This window comes from Rhinatrema bivittatum, chromosome 5, assembly GCF_901001135.1.
Source record: "Rhinatrema bivittatum chromosome 5, aRhiBiv1.1, whole genome shotgun sequence".
Taxonomy (NCBI): Eukaryota; Metazoa; Chordata; class Amphibia; order Gymnophiona; family Rhinatrematidae; genus Rhinatrema; species Rhinatrema bivittatum.
The window spans coordinates 180,924,039-180,946,196 of NC_042619.1; the positions used below are offsets into that span (position 1 = coordinate 180,924,039).

Here is a 22,158-nt window from a genome sequence, read left to right on the forward strand (position 1 = left end):
CACCTTTATCCACATTTATTAACCCCTTCAAAAAAAAAATGAAGCAGATTTGTGAGGCAAGACTTCTCTTGGTAAATCCATTAAACCAAGTCTTTCTACATGCTCTGTGATTTTGATCTTTGGAATAATTTCCACTATTTTTCCAGGCACTGAAGTTAGGCTCACCGATCTATAGATTCAAAGGTCACTCCGGAGCCCTTTTTAAATATTGGGGTTAAATTGGCCACCCTCCACGCTTCAGGTATAATGGATCTCTTCAAAGATAAGTTACAAATTTTAACTAATAGATCTGAAATTTCATTTTTGTGTTCCTTCAGAACCATCTGGTCCAAGCTATATGCTACTCTTTAGTTTGTCAATCTGGCCTATTACATCTTCCAGATTCACAGAGATTTGGTTCAGTTCATCTGACCCATTACCCTTGAAAACCATCTCTGGAACCAGTATCTCCCGATTATTAATAAACAAAAGCAAATAATTCATTTACTCTTTCTGCAATGACCTTATCTTCCCTAACAGACCCTTTAACCCCTCGGTCATCTAACGATCCAACTGATTCCCTCATAGGTTTCCTGCGACCCAGTCAAAACCCCATCCACGGGTTTGACTGAGGAGCCGGCTGGGGCTTAGGAACTCTCTGCAGCCTAGAATGGCCAAGGGAGCTCTGATGGTGCTGATGGGACTGAGGGGGCAGAGGATAGTACTTCCTTTGGTGAAAGAAAGGCTTCCTTGGCCGCGGCTTTCACAGCCTCCTGGAGGAAGAGGACTGTTCTGGATTACTGGAAGAGAGTTGCTGGAGGGTTTCATGATGGTCCCGGAGTTGGGACACAGTATCCCTTCACCTTACCTCCAAATATATTTTCCCCTGAAATGGCACATCAGCGAGTTGTTCCTGTACCTCTGGTCGGAGATCCAAGGCCTGCAGCCATGCCATTCTGCAGGTGCCAATTCCCACTGGAGAGACCCTAGATGCAGTCTAGAAAACATCATAGGTCACACGGACTTCGTGTTTCCCCGCACTCCAAACCCTTGTGCACCAGCAACATGAGGGTGTCTTGCTGCTGTTGAAGCAGCTGCTCAGCCAACTCCTGCACCTGCTTTCCGATATCCCATGAGTATTGTCTCATGTAAAGCTGTTAGGCAGCAATGCGGGCAATAAGCATGGCGCCTTGGAACAACATCCTCCTAAGAGCATCCATCACTCTGTTATCCTTCCCCGAAGGCACAAAGGAATAGGTTGAAGAGTGCTTGGCCCGCTTGAGGGCAGATTCAAGCACCACTGTCTGGTGAGGCAGCTGACATTTATCAAATCCTGCAATCTTCTTATTAACAAGAGGCTCTGCGAGGAGGTGTTCCCAAATCCTCAGCAACTCCTTAAGGATCTTGTGCACCGGGATCACCACAATCTCCTTAGGAAGCTCTACAAACTGAAGGATCTCAAACATTTTGTGCCTACTATCCTCCTCTGTCAAAAGCTGGAATGGGATGGCCTCTGCCATCACTCTCACAAACCCTGCAAAGGTTAAGTCCTCAGGCAGAGATTTCCTTCGCTCACCTGGAGAAGGGTCTGATAGGAGACCATCCAAGTCCTTGGAGGCGGACTCTGACTGATCATCCCCCCAGGGGTCATAGGGACCCTCATCCTCACTGTATACCACAGGGGATGGGGCCCTAGGCGCTCAGCCTATGACCAGAGGTACAAGCACCGATGGAACTGGATGGAGGACTAGAGACCTCGGCGTCTCTGCCAGCCTCGGCGGAGCTTCCTCCTCAGAGCAACTGGCGATGACCACCAGACTTGGTAGGGGGAGGCCTCTGTACCCCGCCGGGCACCAGTGCCGTCCCAGCAACTGACGCCAGCTAGGTCAGTAACGCACCAATGAGCGCTTTGGGGGCTTTGCAATAAGAGCCGGTGCATCACCGTGCATCGATGGGGACCAGTGCTGATGCTTCTTAGGCTTCCCTCAATGCTCAGCCCGGTCCTTCCCCAGTGCCGAGGTGAAGACAGTGAAGCTGGCATCCTCTGCCCAGAGATCTACAATGGTCGGTCTCCAGCACCCCTATCCACTGGCAATCTCAACTGAACCAAAGGTCCCCACCAATGTTGACAGCTTGGTGTCTATCTGTGTGGCTCTGATGTCCTTCAATGCCAATGCTGCCAATCCCAATGGCTCGGACTTCCTCAACCCAAAAAGCTGATCCATCTTGTCGAGTCAAAGCCAACGCTCCTTTGGGGTCATTTGGGCACACAAGTGGCATCCCTGGATATCATGCAATGCCCCCAGGCAGTCGATACATACTTCATGAGGATCAGTGATCGACATGGTCCTCGGGCACTGGGGGCATCAGCAAACACCAGACGTGCCCATAATGGGGGGGGGGAAGGAGAACAAAAAGAGCCAAAAATCAGAACGATGGCAGCAGGCATCGATAGCTGGCACAGAGGCACTGTCACCACAGGGGAATCGACCGCAAAAGAAACTTGCCCGAAACGTCAAAAACTCTGCCTAGGAACACTATGGGGAGGCACCAAAAGGGACCCAGTGACAGGCCAAAGAAAAAGGATTGCAAAAAATGAAGCTTTCCACAAAGTGAAAAGCCAGGTTTTTATAGCTCAATCAAACCATGAGGCTCGCAGGTCCACTGAAAAAAAGAGAGACTGAAGAGGTATCCTCATGGAAACGTGGTATAGGGCATGCTGGGCATGCTCAGTGTACCTATCAAAGTTACATAAACTTTGACAAGTTTTCCGCATCGGTCTCCATCTGTCGTCACCCATGTGTGATGTCTACCATCCCGTTTTTCCTCGGAATATGCAGCTAATAGTGAGTTTAAGTCACTTAGTGCTCCATCTCTTGACTTTGTAAGCCTGAGGGCAGTACAAGAATTCAGGCACTGCAGGATTCAAACTCCCTGAGAACCAAGCTGTACCAGGAAGGACATCTGCTCTGGGAATGGCAATAGCCATGCATCAGAAGACTGGTGAAAGCTGACTAGTGGGCTCCAAGGGTGGAGGGGATACAATCTGGGATGGAGTGAATGAACAGCTGGAGGATGCAGACAAAGTATAAAGGAAAAGAGTTGGGAGGAGGGAATGAGAGAGTGGGGGAAGGGTGAACCAGGCCAGAGGTGTGGGTGGTTATTAACTGGACAAGTGGGGAAGAGTAAGAGAGAAGACAAGCTGGGAAGCAGTTCACTGCCTTATGGTTAAGGAGTCTGGTTTTCATAGATTTTAATTTGGTAACCCATGGATCCTAAAAGAAGCGGCTGACATCTTTAGCGTCAACCTACAAATATTGGCAGCTGCAAGAAGTCTGCACTGCCTGCAGTATAGAGATCTCCTTGGACTCCTTAGATTGCTTAAATAAAATATTTGAAATCCAGAAGCTCTACTTATGCTGCATTATTTCAGTGCTGCATCTTCGAGGAGGGTCATTTTTTGTGCTGCATTTTAAGTTATTACTCTGTTATTATATTGTATTATTTTGACAAAATATGCAGAGTTTTTATATTTTTTTAGTCTAGAATTCCCCCAGGAGTAGAGAAACCAATAACATATTTTGTGACTCTGATCATGACCAATTCCAAATGCCTCAGCAGCCTACTCACCACTATTCAAGCTCCCAAGACTAACATTTTCAAACATATAATAGTATTTTCACTATTCAGGTGACCCTTCTGAGTACTTATTAACCACAGTTCTCTATGGACTAAATAAGTTTAAGGGCTCAATTAACCTATCACTTAAAAAAAATGTTATAAATGTGCTTTAAAAACAAAATTTCTTGTGAAAAAGACAGACAGAGCCATAAATAACCACATATTGGCTCCTGTCAGGTTAAGTTAACACAGCACTAATAATTACCTCTACTTCTTGTTCGGCTCCTACTTCTGCTTCTACTCCTATCTCTATCCCTATCCCTCAATCTCTCTTTGCTCCAACTTCGGCTCCGACTCCGACTCCTGCTGTAACTTCGACTCCGACCTCGCCTCCTGTTGTACCGGTCTCTATAAGAATCCCTCCTAGGTGGGTTTCGGTCATAATCTCGCTTCCGTGAACGATCATCTTTCTTTCTATCATCACGGCTCCTAAAAAAGCAAAAAATGTAATCACTGAAACATATTTAAAAGCACAATGTTGTCCATATTCCAATTACTTTTTACCAAGATTTCCTTTATAGCCAAAATGTCAAAAAAAAAAAAAGTCAAATCAGCACAAGTTTGAAACTTGTGAGGAGTATCGTCAGTCATTAAGCTTCAAAACTCAAATATTATCTTTACATCTTTCATATACATTCATAATTTAATCATTTAAAAAATGTCTTAAATGGAAAGCATCCATTTATCTCTCTCATGCAAGGATCTAAAATGGCTGAGCATTTAGAATGCAAACACTTAAGGGGTTTCTTTGAAAAAGTTAAATATCATTAGGGGAATGGGTTTGTAAAAAGAAATGACTAATGCGAGAGGGATGCAAGGGGCCAGAGAGAAACACTTTTTTTTAAACTTCGAATGCTGTTCTGGGGATTGGCAAGCCCCTCCTCCGGCAGCATGAGGTAAGCAGCACAGGGAGATGCTCAGTTTCCAAGGCTACTTCATCCCGTGCAATGTTTAGAAAGGAAACACACAGTAGTGGGGGATGAACAGCTGCCATGAGGTCCAAAAATACATGCTCATTCTGCTACCTTCTCCTTTTTTCCAAGTCCTTACTGTTAAGGTCTTAAAGGTGGGAAAAGCAACTTTAATCTAATCAAACTAGATCATTACCTGTTTTCTCTGTACCGAGAGCTAGATTGCTGAGGACTGTGATTCAGCCTTCTGGAAAACTTCTTCTCACGTTCCTCCTCCTTGGTTACCTTCAAAAAGAAGGGAAATTCAGCATTTAGAATTAGCAATAAAGTAGTATATATGAAACTATTCTGTAACAAACACAGAAATCACATCAAATTTAAACAAGCAAAACAGGCAGTACACATTCCTCTAATTTAGCCAATCTGATTCTACATCATATTCCTGCCTCCCCCTCCAAAAATGTTTAGGACCACCACCAACCAACTAAACATAAAACAGTTTAGAGCCTAACAGACTAGCAATTTAGGATGGAACTCCAGTCCTCTAAAACAATGTATAACCCAGGCCTGCCAGGGTTTACTATAACTTGGCCTAGAATAAATTCCAGAAGGTTTTGGGGTTGGTTTTTGGTTTTTTTTAATTTTGGGTCCCCCACCCTTATGGGATGGGCTTTAGGCTCACATATAATGAAGTGTGAGCATGGGCAAAAGGTCTTTGCCATCCCTCTAGTGGACTGACCAGATGTTGTGATGGTTGTCTACTTCACAGTGAACACTACCTAAGGAGTTTTGTGATGCTGAGAGTTGAAGAAGGAGGTTTTGAGATTTTTGTAGAATGATTACCTCTCACGACCAGTCAACAGTGGGCTGTAGCTGTAGCAGAATTTATCAGAACAAGTTAACAGTGGGCAATAGTGTCCAGAGCAGTGGTTCTCAACCTTTTTTCTGCCAGGACACACCTGACAGATGGTTCTCACATGCGTGACACATTGAACATGTGACCGTCACGGGGCTAAATGTAAACACTCTGTATTCCACAGGAACCCTCTCGACCCCCAACAATAGGTGCAGAGCAGAACTAGGACATTCCCCGTTCAATTTACCATACAAAAAAAGATATTTCTGGTGACATCTCAATAACAGCAACATAAACACTCTCTCCTATCAGGTGCAATAGCCCTCCTTATGAAAAAACAGTAATTTATCACCAATGCTAAGATCCGATCCGATGAATCGAACTTTATAGACGCTGGTCCACCAACCCCACTGTAAATATGTTTTGAATTGTACTTTATTTTAGCTAATCGTGTTTTGAATTGCAGTCCATTTGTTTCACTGTAAGTTCATTTTCAACCTGTTCCAATTTATCCGCCCCAGAGGCGACAGTTCAGTTCTCTGTAAACCGGTGAGATATGTATTCTATACAGGAACATCGGTATATAAAAACCTATAAATAAATAAATGCATATTCCATTGAGAAAACACAACAAATAATGTTGATACAAATGCCTACATGCTAGTAAAATACTTCACCTCGGTCACACACATAGAATCAACCTTCACCAAGTACTGAAATACCACAAATTACAAATATGGTAACAGAAACTGAAATGGAAACTCAAAAAAGCCACTCTGCATTCTGTGCAAAACAAAAATATAGCACCTATCAGACTTCCAGGATCTGAAATAATGTACACAAACTACAAACTAATGTGCACAAAGTTACACCTGCATTATGGAACTCAAACAGTAACAACCCTACCTAATGAAAAGGCAGCACTGCAAAAATTACACCAGGCCCTAAACACCAATACACCTCCTATAAGGAAAACAGAGCAAGCCAAGTTGCTATAAATCCCTACCAAGAAACTACAAGCTCGCAGAACACCCTTAGCTGGGTCACACACACACACAGAACACAGACAGACCCTCACCAAATACAGAATAAAGTGACCATAAAGCTAATGTTTTTGCGTGGTTTTACTGCATACAGAGTTTGGCTTCTTGCTGTTTCCAGTTCAGTTTTTGTCTCCACATTTCTATTTATACATTCCCTGAGAAATATAAAATAATTCTAAAACTAGAATATAATAAATGTTTCAAAACAACTGATAAATGGAACATCCAATCATTAAAAATTTTCAAAATTATTAAAAATTCTCCAAACACCAATAAAATATTTCTAACAGCAGACACATCACATAATACCTAATAATTAAAATGGCAGTCAATCAAGAAAGATAAACTTGAAAAGCCACCTTTACTTACCCTCTCCAGTAACTCTCCTACTCCTTTCCTTTGTAGGCCAATAACACATACCAGAAGCAGCAAGGGCTGCTGAAGCTCTGACCTCACACTCTTCTTCCTTAGGGCCCATGACTAATCCTATCTCACACACACACCAGTCACCTGCCTGACAAATCTCTCTCACACACACACACACACACACACACACCAGTCACCTGCCTGACAAATCTCTCTCACACACATACACCAGTCACCTGCCTGACCAATCTCTCTCTCACTCACACACACACACCCCCACCAGTCATCTGCCTGACCAATCTCTCTCTCACACACACACCAGTCACGTCCCTGACCAGTCTCACACACACACCAGTCACGTCCCTGACCAATCTCTCACACACACACCAGTCAAGTCCCTGACCAATCTCTTTCTCTCACACACACCACTGACTTCCCTGAGCAGTCTCTTGCTCTCACACATTTCTCTTACTTACACACACATTCTCTCATACACTTATACACATGCTGGCTCACTCTCTGTCTCATTCACCCCCACCCACAGCACACATAGTAGCTACAGCACAAGGGAGTCTGTATGCAGCTGTTAAAAGCAGAGTCCTGACAGGCTAGAAACGGCAGCAGGAGTGACCTCCCCAGCCCCACAGCGCTAAGAAGGCTGCACTCAGCTGTTTGCTTGTGCTGCGATCGATTGCGACACAAAGCAATCAGCTGAGAATATAATTCTATGCTTTTCTCCCCACCCCAGCCTTTTTTTTTTTTTGCAGTTTGATTATTATTAATTTTATATTTTCTTGCTAGTGTCGCGCTAGCAAGAGAAGGGGAGGGGGCAGCAGCGCCGTACTCCTGCAGGCCCTGGCAAAGTGGCCAGCCAGCATCAAATGCGATTTCTGCAGCAGCAGCATGCATGCATGCATGGCCTTTTCCTCTTCCCGCGTGCCCGGTAAGCATCGCTTCCTCTTCTGGGCCACAAGGGCGGGAAGTTGCCGGCTTCCACAAAACACTGCTGCCGTTCCCCTCGGGGCTTGAATGTGCTGATAGCCCGGGCAGGAACGGCAGCAGTGCTAGTCTCCCTGAGGTGAAAAGAGGGGGGGGGGGGGGGGGGAAGAGTAGCGGGTGTGCGACACACCGGTTGAGAACCGCTGGTCCAGACAACTGTTTTGCCTTAACATCATTTGGAAGGACAGTTCTTGAAAATTTTGGATGTTTTCTAGTCAAGAGAAGAGAGGTTTTCTGTTGATAAGCAGGCTAAATTAGCCATGCTATTTGGGTGATATCACAATGGTGCCCAGCGGACATCTGAATCTCCAAGTTAAAGTTTTTTCATCTGCTGCGCCTGCACGGCACTTCCCATGCAAAGCGCAAGCCCAGTCTCTTCACTTTTTTTTTTTTCCGCACTCAGGCACGGACATCTCTGATTCTCTCTCGTCTCTTCCCTGCATAATTTTCTATCTTTTACTTCTTAATTGCTTCTATGAGTCCTCAAACAGCACTTGTCAGTGCTATGTCTACTCTGAAGAAACCGGGGTTGAAATACTGTCAGTGCAGACACAATGTCCATCACTGACAACCATAATTATTGTTACATTTGCCTAGGTCCAGATCATGACCAGGTCAAAGACTGTGGCAGTATGTCTCCTAGAGCAAAGAGGCAAAGGGCGGCAAAGATTGCTGGACTCTGGGAACAAGAAGCTGCCTCCTTGTCAGAGAGTTATGTGCCCTCTCCGAGGCGCTCGGTTCATTCCTCCCCGGAACCAAAATCAAAGGTTCGAGAGGTGTCCAGACAAGCTTCGTCTGATGAACCGAAGGGTAAAGCACCAGACCCCTCAGGGTGCAGAGCATCGCTTCAGCACCTAAGAGACCCAGAACCGAAAAAGAACCGTTAGATGTGTCATCAGAACATCGACACCACCTTAAACATCAAGATGCGTCATATTCAAAGCACGCCAATTCGAACTGTTCGACGCCTAATACTCAGACGCATCGAAGCACGACCCTCCGATGCCCTCATCGGCGCACGATGCACTAAAGCATTTATCAGTACACAATGCAATGGCATGCCATTCGTTCCACGAAGCTCCGGCGCATTCATCAGCACACACTGCATTTACGCATCCATCGATGCATGGCGCTTCTTCATGACCTTCAAGTCAGGGACATAAAATTCCCAAGCTGAAACCATCCAAGTCAGGTTTTCAACACAAACTAGTCATTTTAAACCTGCTGTTCTCTTCTCAAAACAGACTGCTCAGAAGAGCAAATTCCTAAAGGAGACTAACAGATCACACAAATCTTCAATCCTCTTATCAGATCCCTTGCAGGATATCCTCTATCAACCTCCCTGGGAATCACCTCCTCCTATACATATTAGCTCCAGATCAGTGTCATCATTGGACATCCAGTCTGTAATATCTGGAAAGTAGTCCCATTCACACGAACACCACTCTTTTCCTCAGGAGGATCTCTTATCAAAAAGTGTAACCGACCAAGAACGGAAATCTGGAAAACATCCTGTGAAACGTCACAGGAATCATCATCAAAAGAAACCTGACGCACAGGCCGTTAGATCTAAAAAGGCCATAGACCAAATCTCCTCCATTATTAAAGATTTATGCCACATCCTCAAGATTCTCCTCCACATCTTGTCTCAAGAGGAAATGTAGATACACCATCTGGAGTTTCTTCCCCTGAGGAGCAAAAATCTCCAGCTCTGGAATACCATGCTCCTACAGTCCCTTGTTCTCCACAAGCTAGTGAACAATGGTCTCTACAGGAGGACTCTCCACAAGACCTTTCTCCCAACAGTTCATCGGGAATCCCCTCTGATCCCCCAGAACTACCTCCGGACCACTCATTTCCTCCGAAAGATCTCACCTATTCAAAGTTTGTGGAGAAAATGGGTATTCTTCTGGGAGAAGAGATCCACAAAATTCCTGACCCATGACAGGAGGTGTTCGGCTTACTAAAGATACTAGATGTACTGGCAGAGCCATCAGCTCTTCCATCGCATAAACTGCTAGATACAGTCTTATACAAAATGTGGGAAACCCCTCAATCAATTCTTCCAGTATCCAGAAATTTAGATTTAAAATTCAGACTTCAGAAGACAGCCACATATGGTGTTGTCCAGCTTCCTCACCAATCAATAGTAGTAGAATCCACCATGAAATGGGTCAAAAATTCCAGATTACTCATTTCTAGTCCTCCAATTAAAGAACATAAAATCCTAGACGACTATACAAAGAAAATCTTTCAGAGTGCAATGTTAACTTTAAGAATTCAACAGCACCAATTTTATATGGTTCAGTACCTCTACGAGACCTTAACTCCTAAAACCATTCTTACACTCTGAAGTAGATCAACCAATTATTTCTCATCCATTCTACGACTACAGGACGGCCTAAGACACCTCCTCAGAGCAGGGTATGAATCTTTCGAAATGTCTTCACAAACATCAGCTACCACTATAGCGGCTCAAACAGCATGGCTCTGCTCTAGCAGTTTCTGCAACTCGATCTGCCAGACGCTATTATCAGCAGTATAGAAAAGCATACTATAACTAGCGAAAGCCCTTCAAATACTTTCCACCTTATGGGCCGCAACATTATCAGTCTTTCCAGCAAGCTTATACCCAGACTCAACCAGCTCTGTCCAGAAACCGTACCAGAGAGAGAAAACAGCAAAAACTACACCAACCCTCAGTTCAAAAAGCCCTATCATCTTTTTAAAGAAGGCCGAGCCACAGCCTCTTCCAGTGGGAGGCAGAATAACATCCCTTGCCACACAATGGAATCACATAACCACAGACCAATGGGTCCTTCACATTGTTCATGGGAGTTATCAGCTGAATTTCCTTTCCCATCCTACCCTCAGACATCTTATAACCCGCTACAGGAATTCTTCATTCATCTCTACTGAATCAAGAAATACAATCTCTTCTTCATCAGAAGGCCATTCAAACTGGTACGCAGGAACCAGATAGATACGGGTTGCAACTCCCAATTCTTCCTTATTCCCAAATGCTCAGGGGGTTTCCGACCGATCCTGGATCTACACTCCCTCAACAAGTATCTTCGGAAAGAGAAACTCAAGATGACTGGAATATCGTCCCATATTTTCTTCAGACATGGGCACAGAGACCACAACCCTTAGACTGAGGAGCCTTGTCAATGTACTCTCCACTGCCTGCTTCTTCTCTGGAGAGTAGCAGGGGACTCCATGAACATGTCCCAAGGAACACTGCAAAACTCCATCGCATATCCTTCTTGCATCACTTCCAGGACCCACTGTGATTCCAACCCATCTCTGATAAGAGAGAGGCATCCCCCTATCTCCTGTTCTCGGGGGTGGGTCAGCAAACCTTCATTGGTAGGTGCCACTACCTGAGCCCGCACCCCTTCTGGATTGTCTGGGATGAAAGAACAGAGACCTGCCGAAAGGCTGAGTCCTCTGAAAGGTTGCTCCTCCATAGGGTCAAAAATGCCTGGATCCTCAAACACGACCTCTCATGTTAAAGGAGCGTTGCATCTGCTTTTTTTCCTCCAGCAAATGGGGAATCGAAAATTCGCCCCTTACTAGCCAGCTTCTCCAACTAACTCCCAAATAAAGCGAGCCTTTAAATTTTCTTTTATTTTTATTTAATAATTTTTATATACCAACTTTTCATGCAAGCATATCAAATCGGTTTACAGTAGTTAGCAATTAATCATTTAAAATTATTTGCATTTCCAAAGAAGAAAGAAGTAAATAAATTTAATATAATTAACATAGCAAACTAAATAGTATGCTGAATAATCAAAATTTAAACACTTAGAGAGGTAGTATAGTTAGGGTACAGATAGTATAATAAAAATAAAAATATGCATTACTTGGTATTAAATCAGAAGTGTAAGATAATTATGCTAACACCTCTTGGTAGGCTTGTTTAAAAATCCTAGTTTTAATCCCCTTTTTAAATAATTTGATGTCAGCTTCTAGTCGTAATTCCTGCGGGATGGAGTTCCATAGAAGGGGTCCAGCAATAGAGATAGATCTTTCTCTTACATTATTTAGGTGGGCAATTTTGGGGGAAGAAATTGGTAGCATCCCTGCTCTGGTTGATCTGGTGGTTCTTGAGGGGGTGTGGAAGTGAAGTGAAGAGGTTAGCCATTCAATTTTTTCATTGTAGAGGGTTTTGTGTATTAGTGATAAGATTTTATGCTGGGCCCTGTATTTGACCGGCAGCAAATGAAGTTCTTTTAATATTGGGGTGATATGTTCAGATCTTCTAGTACCTGTCAAGAGTCTAGCTGCAGAGTTCTGCAGAAGTTGCAATGGTCTTGTTATATTTGCGGGAAGGCCTAAGAATAGTGAGTTACAGTACTCTAATCTTGATAAGACAAGTGCCTGTAAAACAGTTCTAAAGTCTTTAGGGCAGAGCTTTCCAAACTTTTCATGTTGGTGACACACTTTTTAGACAAACATAATTTCATGACACAGTAATTCAGTCTACCAGCAAACCAGAAGTTAAAGGTTAAACGAACAAAATGTATTTCAACAATTTATGTATGTTTCCTTAAATATATACATAAATAAAATGTTTCACAACACAACCTATCTCATAATAAATATTTGCAGGCTTCCACTTCCTCCATGCTGATCTCGTACATTGTGAGATCGGCATAGAGAAAGTGCTACTCTTGCACATTCCCAAAGATTACATGTGCCAATCACTAAAAAGTAATTTTTTTTTTACCTTTGCTGTCTGATCTTAGTTTTCTAATCGGTTGGTCACATGCTTTTTTTTCCACCTTTCCTTTCTTGTTTTTTTGCCAATTCCTTTTACAGGGTCTTTTTTTCTATTTCTTTTCTCTCCATCTGTCTTCCCTCAAACAGACAATCAGGTTCTCATTCTCACACGCTATCTCACACACACAGGCTCTCACTCACATGCAATCTCACACATCCACAGCTCTCACTCTCACATGCCTCTCTCTCATACATACTGTCTCTTTCGTGCACATGCTGTCTCACTCTCACACACACAGGCTCTCTCACTCCTACATGCTCTCTTGCTCAAGCACAGGCTCTCACTGGCACATGCTGTCCCTCTGCACGGGTTGCCGAAGGATGGGCTCTTCAGAGGCCCTGATCTTCCCTGGCCGTGACATGGGATCTGCAGCGGCCCTGCTATCGGGTTTCCTCCTCTTCTCGGGCCGTCGCGACGTGGGATCCGCAACGGCCCATTAATGCTGCTCTTCTTCTGTACGCAGCAGATGCTCCTCCTCCTTCCTGCCCATGCGGCTCCGGCAACGTTTTTCTTCCAGGGCTGCACAGGCAGGAAGGAGGAGGAGTGAATGTGACCCTTTTCTTCGGGCCGTGGTGATGTAAGCTCCACCACTGCCCGCCGATCTTCCTGCTATAGTTCCCTGCTTCCGCCGGCCCTGTGGACCGGGCGACACACCTCCACACTACAGGCGACACACTAATGTGTCCCGACACACACTTTGGAAAGCTCTGCTTTAGGGAATAGGAGGGGTTTTAATCTTTTGAGTATGTTTAATTTGAAGTAACCATCGCTTATGATGGGCAATTTTGTGAGGTTAGCCTTGGAGGTCACATCAGCTGACCAATTTTTCTTTTTTTTGTGTTTAATCTTTTTTTATTTGCAAACTATAAGAACAGTACATCATACAAAATGTAATCAATAACATGTTGCAACCATTATACATCAACGATTAGAAGCGAAAATGAACATGGATAGTCTTCGTCGTCAAACTCTCCATCTCCCCCCCCCCTCCCCCCACACTGGTTGTCATAAACAGTAGCCTGTAAATTGAAGGTACGATATGAGCGATAAGTGGCACTACTAATGGATGGTTAGCCAAAATACCTCTAGAACTGGAAACTTTAGATGGTATTATTGTCATCTATCCATTTTTTTTATAAGGGCCCCATACTGCCTGGAAGGAGGGTATACGATTATGGTGAACAGCTGTAAGCCTATTCAGTTGGTATAACGAGAAAAGTCGGCGTTGTACTGCAGCCAGTGCTGGTATCGTGACTTGTTTCCAATGTAACGCCAACTCTGTCCTTGCAGCAATAAAGATTTGCAATATCAATTTCTGTGTATAAGAATTATATTCTGCCATAGGCGCACCCAGCAAAACCTGCCAGGGACGTGCGTTACATGTTATATCAAGGAGTTGTGAAATCCACTGATTCACCCCCGTCCAAAAACCTTGTATACGTGGATATGTCCACCAAATGTGAAGGTAGGTGCCCTGTGCCCCACAACCTCTCCAGCAGCAATCAGGTATAGTGGGGTAAAATCTATGCAGCGCATGTGGTGTATAGTGCCATCTAAATAGCATTTTATAACTATTTTCTTGTAACCCCGCTGAGATGGAGCACTTGCTAGCCATAGTGTATATAATATCCCAATCGCTGTCCCCCAGGCTCCCTGGAAAATCTAAGTCCCATAGTGCCCTATATTTGTGTACCACTAATGACTTACTATTAAACATAGCATAGATTTTTGATATGATTCCCTTAATGACCGAAGCGTGCTGGCATAAGGTCTCAAATTGGGTATTTTTGAGTCTCAAGGTACCCCTCCGCAAACCGGTTTGTATGAAGGATGAGACCCTAGCGTACAACAGGAAGTCTATGGTGCTCCCAGAATGTAAATCACTTAGTTGCTGTCTAGTGAGCATCTTACCCTGCTGGATTATATGGCCTAAGCGTAGAACCCCAATCTTCCGCCAATATCGAATGCCCACCGACCGTTCTGAACTAGGCACTACAGTATTGGTAAATAAATGGGTTAACAAGGAATGGTGTTCGTGTCCTACCAGCTCCGTTTTCCAGCGGGCTGACCAATTTTTCAACCATAACTGATGCCTTGCCGCTCTGGCTGAAGCGCGGACCAAGTCACAGCCCGCATCTGCCAAGAAGACAGCAGCTGGTTCCATAACTGCCCTGGAGCTTATCCCAGAGTCATCAACATTCTGAGAGAGAATCAAACAAGAGCGAGCCACCACGGAACAAGAAGCAATCCGCAAGGGCATTGCCAGTGTTTCAAATGCTTGTTTAAGGATATCATGAGCATCCTTCAAATGCTTGTTTAAGGATATCATGAGCATCCTTCAAGGCCACTCCTCCTTTCACAGGAATAGTGGTCAGCTTGGAGACTGCACACACAAGTGCATCTACCTGCGGAAAATGTTAAGCACTCTCTTGCCACTGGATCCAGAGGGTACAGGCCATCCAGAACACAACCCTCTTTGAAATTAGCCTATGGGGCACCCTACTCAAAATCAATCAATTCTTGAATAGCCTCCATCTTGGGGAAAAAACAAGAGGCTTTACACAAGGAAACCAAGATGGGATTTCTCTTCGGCTCAGACCTGGAATCTGACCCAGAACCCCCGAGCATCTCCCAGGTCTCGGAGAGCAGAGCTGGCAGTTCACCTCTATGAAAGAACCTTAGCATAGTTCTATATGTTTCTTATTTATTTATTTAAAAACTTTTCTATACCGTCATTACGTTAAGGACCATCATAACGGTTTACAATTAAGCACAAAAAATAATCTTAGAAACTATAATAAAATCTATCATTAACAGGTGCCAAGATTTTACGGTAACATAGCTCGTTTATAACTACTCATAATTGGAAGTTGTATCATAATATATCATGTCCATTCCAGAGGTAATTCCAGAGGTATGTCATCATCCTCAAGAGAGAGTCAGGATCAGCACCATGATCCATGCCATACGGATCGCTATCCTGAAGTCCCACTGCCGCTCTAGGAGTACTCTGGCGCTTAACAGAAGGTCCAGGCAAGGATCCTCCCTGTGCCTCTGCTCTGGATGCATTGAACAGGGTTGAAGACTGCACCTGAAGAAAGAATGCAGCTCCTGGAAAAAATTCTACTCATGAAAAAGTAGAAATATCCAAACTAAGAGACACCTGAGGCATACTCACTGAGCCACCATTCCCTGCTGAGAAACCAGTTAGGGGAGGTCCAAATTCAGGTGCTCCACCTGAATCTTCTTTACCCAAATCTACATCCGGCTGGGAAGAGCCAAGTTTAGTGAAATCAGAGGAAGATAAATTTCCCTGAGCCTCCAAAACAGCACTGCTCAAGTTAGCGGGCACTCCTTGCTGAGATGCCCTAATATGACAGGCAGTGCAAAGAGAAAAGGCGCTTAGGCTTCTTAGGTATACTTAGGCACTTAACTAGGCACCCCAAAGATAAGCACCCTAAAAAACATAAACGAGCAATACAACTTGTGTGCACAGGTAAGCGTGCGGCCATTTCTGTGCCACGTTAACTTGGGCCACAGACCAGAAGGTTCGACTGTGTCTCCAAAAACTGGGCAGACAACCTGGACGCATAGCTAGATGCACACACCAAACAGACAATCCCTAGAGGGCAGCCTGAAGTGGCACAAACAATGCTGTTGTGGTCTACCATGTAGCACGCAGCAAAAAACCCTCGGAACAGGGGCTAGCCTAAGGAGGCTGCTCAACCCGCCAGGCTGCCCACATCCCTCAATCTCTCACATAGCGGGACGAACGTCGAAATGTCATGCTGAGCACAGAGACCAGGGGGAAGGAGGAAGCCCTATGCAACAAAAGCCTCCTAAGTCTCTGTATATTACTTTTTGTTTTTTATTATTATTATTTTAAACTTACCGGAGCTGAGACTTACCTGGCTGAGTACAGAGATGGTCTCCAGCTGCAGGGGGAGAGGGCATGTGCAGTCACCGCCTCACTCAGCTTCCTGTACACCCGCTGCCTTTTAGCCGCTTAAGCAGCTAAGTCCACACCAGATGAAAACCAGCTACCAGAACAAGGCACTCATCTGAGGGACATGGAAATCACCTCAAGAATTCTCAAACTGGGGGAGGGACCATTTGGTATCACCACATGAGAGCAGGGCAAATTTACCTCCTTAATTCTCCTTTCTCAAAATGAAGCAATCCCCAGTAGGGAGATGTACATCCATCATTTACTGGAGACGGAGAATACTGGTAGGCTGTCACTACAGGGGTATATATATATTGTGATGTCAGTTTGCTCCGCCTCAATCTGCTGGAGAGGTGCATAACCCACTTGTTATGGATTCATCTGACTGGATGCTAAGAAAAGTGAGTTGGTAGATTGTGATAAGTTTGTGTGTCTCCACCCCTTCTCTCCCTTTGTTTTAAAATTTAGCAGAGACACTGGTGAGGTTTTCAGTGCTCCCATAGCTCTTATTTTGGCCATAACAAGTTCTCTTCATGTCTGCACTGCCTGCTCCACATAACCTGGTGTGCCACACATTTTTGTTAGTGGAGGTATCGCTTGGATTTGATAAGATTGAGAAACACCACTAATACATGCAATTTATTGGAAATGGATTACATTTAAAGAGCCACTAACAGACTTAGCAGAACAGGAAAAGCAGAAGAATAGCCAAAGCAGAATTCTTAGAGCCTATATCAGGAGTAGAAAAAATATATCCTTTGTATCAGCCAAGTAGTATGACAAAGACATCAATAAAACTTATGAATTGCCCAAAATCTGCCTAAAATGTTTTGAGGTTTTTTTGGGAGGGGAGAAAGTTAAAATTAAAAAACTACAAAACGGGACTACTGAAGTTCATACATCTGACAACTGCAGTGAAAAAAAGGAACCGAGGGGTGCAGTGGTGTCATGCTTCGGGATGACCCCACAAGCTACCTCTTACGCCTGACGCCTCCAGCCTCCGAAGTGCTCCAGCGTAGCACCAACTGCCACCGATAGGCTGCGCAGCAGAACACCCCCTTTGCAAGCCACTCACGACGATCTCGCTAGGTGCGCACGTGCTAAACACAATTGGACTTAAAGAGCTCACAGCGGGAATTAAGCCACAGCACCCTCAAATGACATCACAAACTTCAGCCATTAAAAGGGCCCTTTGGACTCCCAGACATCACCTCAGGCAACAGATCCCCTGTTGCTTCCTTGTCCTAGTGCATGTTGCTGTTTGTGCTTCTTTGCCTTGTCTGTGCCTTATTCCTTGCCTTGCTGTTCCTCAGTCCTTGCCTGTTGATCTCTGTCTTGTTTGTTCTGCCCGTTGCTCTTGTCCGCCTGGCTTAACTTTCTGGACCTCAATCTCAGCTTTGGACTCGACTCTGCTTTGTCTGCTACCTGCCCCAACCACTGGTCTTGTCTGCCACTACCCTTGACCTCTGGACCGCCTTCAGTCTCTGCTGGCTGCCGCCCGACTCAACCCCTCGCTCCCTCTTCTTGTTCAGCTGTCTGCTGCCTGCCCAGACCCACACTTCGCCTTGGATTCTTCCCCAGAATGCCTGAGGGACCCACTTAAGACCTGATGTTTGCCAGAACCCAAGAGAAGGCGGCTGGTATAGGCGAAGCTCCAGCCGTTCCCGCCTCCAGGCCTCTCCATCAGCTAACAGCGTGGGCCTGGTGTGCTTGCTCACTAGGCTGTGTCAGCCCCACCTCAGCACTAAAGGTTCACTTCCCTGTCAAATCTTACAAGTGGGGGCCACTGGACCATATCATGTGCATGCGCAGTAGGAGCCTTGAGGACTTTCCAAAAAGCTCTGGAAGAGATGCACATCTGGCACTGACTGCGGTCACATAACCGCATAAACTATGATGAATTATGTGCCTTCAAAGAAAATATATTAATTAAAAAAAAGGAGACTTAAGAATAAGAAAAGAACAAGCAACATAATATTTAGAACCTTTAAACAGCTTACAAGACAATCATTTTGTACTCCAACCTTATAATAATATAGGGTAGACTGTAAGTGCTAAGTAACTGTACATGTCAATATTTATAACACACTCAGGTATGGGATTTGAAAATTCCTCAATGACTCACTCATTAAGGAAGAAAGACACTTGCAAGTAATGTATTGTTTTCCCTCCCGCCCCCAATTTTCTTGCAGCCCTCTTATTCTCCTTCCCCCACCGCCTTTCCTGGTTTTCTGATGCAGTTCCTCTCACTATCCTTCCTTCCTTCTTCAGAGCAGTTCTTATCTACTTCTTCACCACCATATAAAGCTTCTACTCTTTTCCTTCCTCCCCTGTAGCTGTCGTTCTCTACTCCCTCCCTACCACTAACCCCCTGCAGTCCCCTCTTCCCACACTACTCTGTACAACCCTACAGCTGGACACTTTCTTCTGTGGACCCCAATCAGGAATGAAAACTGAGTCTTCTCCTGGCCCCGTTACATTTTGCTCAGCAGCAATGAAAAATCTACTCACCCAATGAGTGAATTTTCAAAGCCTGCAGATAATTACCTAATTGTTATTATACACCCAGTTTAGTTTTTTCTCTCGATCATTTACTCCATGTTAATTTAAAATGCCCTTATTTGCTTTTTGGTCAGAGTCTTGACCAAGTTCGAAGTAGCAAAGATGGCCTCTTGTGTGTCCCTGTAAAGCACTGTTTACATCCAGTATGCACTATACAATCCATCCTGTGATACTCAAAGTCATACCTCTTCCTTTTTTATCTCTTTCTCTTGTTGTTGAAGAAAGTCTATCTTTACACTTCCTGATGGCAGAACTTCTGGCTGAGGTAAATAGCTCTTTGTATTCACAGCATCAAACAGTTTGTCTACAAAAGTCTGCGTCTCTAAAAATAAAGGGAACAACATATGACTAAAATTGTAAGATTTTGAAAAGCATAACACACAGTATTTTCCATAGTCAATTGCCTCACTATTAACAAACAGTAGTTAGGAGTATAGGGTACATGCTGCTCAGGAAACCACTACAGATAACCAACACATACTCTTGGCCTCTTTTCATCTACTTCCTGTCAGCATGCAGATACTCCTGTAATTCTTCCAAAGCTATCTCAGGACTATAAAAGTTTCAGGAAAAGAAGAGATAATACATTCTCTCTTGATAACATTTCTCCTAAATGAAGGAAAAAAAAAAACCTCTTGCAGTAAGCTAAAGAAAGCATGCTTATATGTAAACAGATTTTTCTGTAGACAGCAGGATAACTTAGCCATTACGCATGGGTGACTCCATCTGATGGCACAGACAAGGACCCATCTCTTAAAGCTCAGTAAACCATTACTGAGCATGCAAGGGAGCTCCCAAGCACACAATTCTGTGGGAACCTGTCTTTTCTAGAGATTAAGCATCAGTGAGGTAGTCCACTTTCCAGAAGGGGTTGTGGGTATTAAGAATGGCTAATTCAGCCTGCTGATTTTGGAGAGACAGCAGGCTGAATTAGCCTATTTACAACCCACTTTCGACAAAGCAATTGAAATAGATAAAAGGTCCACCAAGAACAAAGGTCTGGTAATTGGGCGGGTTAGAAATTGCTGTAAATAAAATAAACAGAATTTAAAAAAAAAAAAAAACAGTAAGCAAACTTGCTTTCTCCATTGAAAAGCAAGCATGAATTAGCCATTATGCATGGAAAGTCCCAATCAGATGGTTGTACAGCAGATTCAAGTATTAGATCATAAGAACATAAGAAATTGCCATGCTGGGTCAGACAAAGGGTCCATCAAGCCCAGCATCCTGTTTCCAACAGAGGCCAAAACCAAGCCACAAGAACCTGGCAATTACCCAAACACTAAGAAGATCCCATGCAGTGGCTATTCTCTAAGTAAACTTGATTAATAGCCATTAATGGACTTCTTCTCCAAGAACTTATCCAAACCTTTTTTGAACCCAGCTACACTAACTGCATTAACAACATCCTCTGGCAACAAATTCCAGAGCTTTATTGTGCACTGAGTGAAAAAGAATTTTCTCCGATTAGACTTAAATGTGCTACTTGCTAACTTCATGGAATGCCCCCTAGTTCTTCTATTATTCAAAAGTGTAAATAACCGAGTCACATCTACTCGTTCAAGACCTCTCATGATCTTAAAGACCTCTAATCTTATTCCCCCTCAGCCGTCTCTTCTCCAAGCTGAACAGCCCTAACCTCTTCAGCCTTTCCTCATAGGAGAGCTGTTCCATCCCCTTTATCATTTTGGTTGCCCTTCTCTGTACCTTCTCCATCGCAACTATATCTTTTTTGAAATGCGGCGACCAGAATTGTACACAGTATTAAAGAAAGCCAAGTCCCACCAAAAGGCAAGTGGATTACTGGGAAAACAGGCTGCAACGAACTGCTTGTCCAAAGTTACCATCATTCAGGGATATGTCTAGATCAGTGGTTCTCAACCTTTTTCCCATCATGGCCCACCTGACAGACCATGCTCACATGTAACACACTGCTCATTACAATTCACAGCAGAAATAAAAAATAAAGGCCCGGTATGATTTTTATTGTTAAGAATGACACAAGTGAAAGATAAGTACTCTGACTGAACAGAAATTGCATAAATAAAGGAATCCTATACCAAAACAGCACCAATTTCCAGCACTCAAACAGTAACCACTGAAAATATTACACCAGGCCTTAAGACACCAATACACCTCCTATTAGGAAAACGGACCAAGTCAGGCTGCTCTAGAGCCCTACACAGAAACTATACGCCAGCAGAATACCTCACATCTCAGTCACATGTGCAGACCTTCACCTAACAAAGAATAAAGAGGCCATAAAGCATAACTAGAAACATGAACAAAAACTGAAATGGAAACCGCAACAAGCCAGAGACTCTCTATGCAGTGTAAAAAAGGAAAAAGAGAAACATCACCAGTCCTCATAAAACAAATGAAGAAATATAAAATCAATAGCAGAAAACCAAACTAACAAAAAAAAAAAAAAAAAAAAGGTTCTTTCAAAACAGCTTTCAAAACTCATACCAAAAATTTCTAGATACCAATAAAATATTTCAAAATAGCTGAAAATTAAGGATAAAAAAATGCTTTGCTCTGCATACCTAGGAACGTTTGATATACAGGTGCCCTTAGACTGTTTTGAATTAGCAGGAGGGATAGTTTGCTTGCAACTTTCTCCTCTCTCTCTCACACTGGCTTTCAACCACACACATATAACATATATGAAGAGAGGCCAAGAGTGTGTGTTATCCAGATCTACCCCAATTCTTCAACAGACTCTTATAGCTCTTCTAGTTATTCACTGCAAGTTTTTTCCCCAGTTACTTGATCCTAGTTTATTATCCTTGTTCTATGTAATCGCATTCTTATATGCTTGTTTAATGTTTTAATGTTTCAATGTAAACCGAAATGATATGTAACTCTGCTACATGAATTGCGGTATATAAAAATGTGAAATAAATAAATAAATAAATAAATACATAAATAAATAAATAAACAAACAAACATACAGATGCTCTCTCACTTACATAGGCTCTCAATCGCTCACATATGCACATGCTTTTTCTCTCTCATATATAGGC

At 43.7% G+C, this 22,158-nt stretch overlaps 1 protein-coding gene across 7 annotated transcripts in view; it reads right to left on the bottom strand.

The window, feature by feature from the left end:
• Positions 1–22,158, bottom strand: part of RBM26 (RNA binding motif protein 26) — a 349,016-nt gene that overhangs the window by 252,485 nt on the left and 74,373 nt on the right. For all 7 annotated transcript variants that reach the window (XR_003856971.1, XM_029603056.1, XM_029603054.1 and 4 more), the window contains exons 3-5: positions 19,318–19,454; positions 4,768–4,856; positions 3,866–4,089 (exon numbers count right to left, since the gene is read on the bottom strand). Coding sequence is in view for 6 of the 7 variants with exons in the window: in XM_029603056.1 (XP_029458916.1) it covers positions 3,866–4,089; positions 4,768–4,856; positions 19,318–19,454 (450 nt within the window). In the remaining variant the exon portion in view is untranslated. The remainder of the gene's footprint in view (positions 1–3,865; positions 4,090–4,767; positions 4,857–19,317; positions 19,455–22,158) is intronic.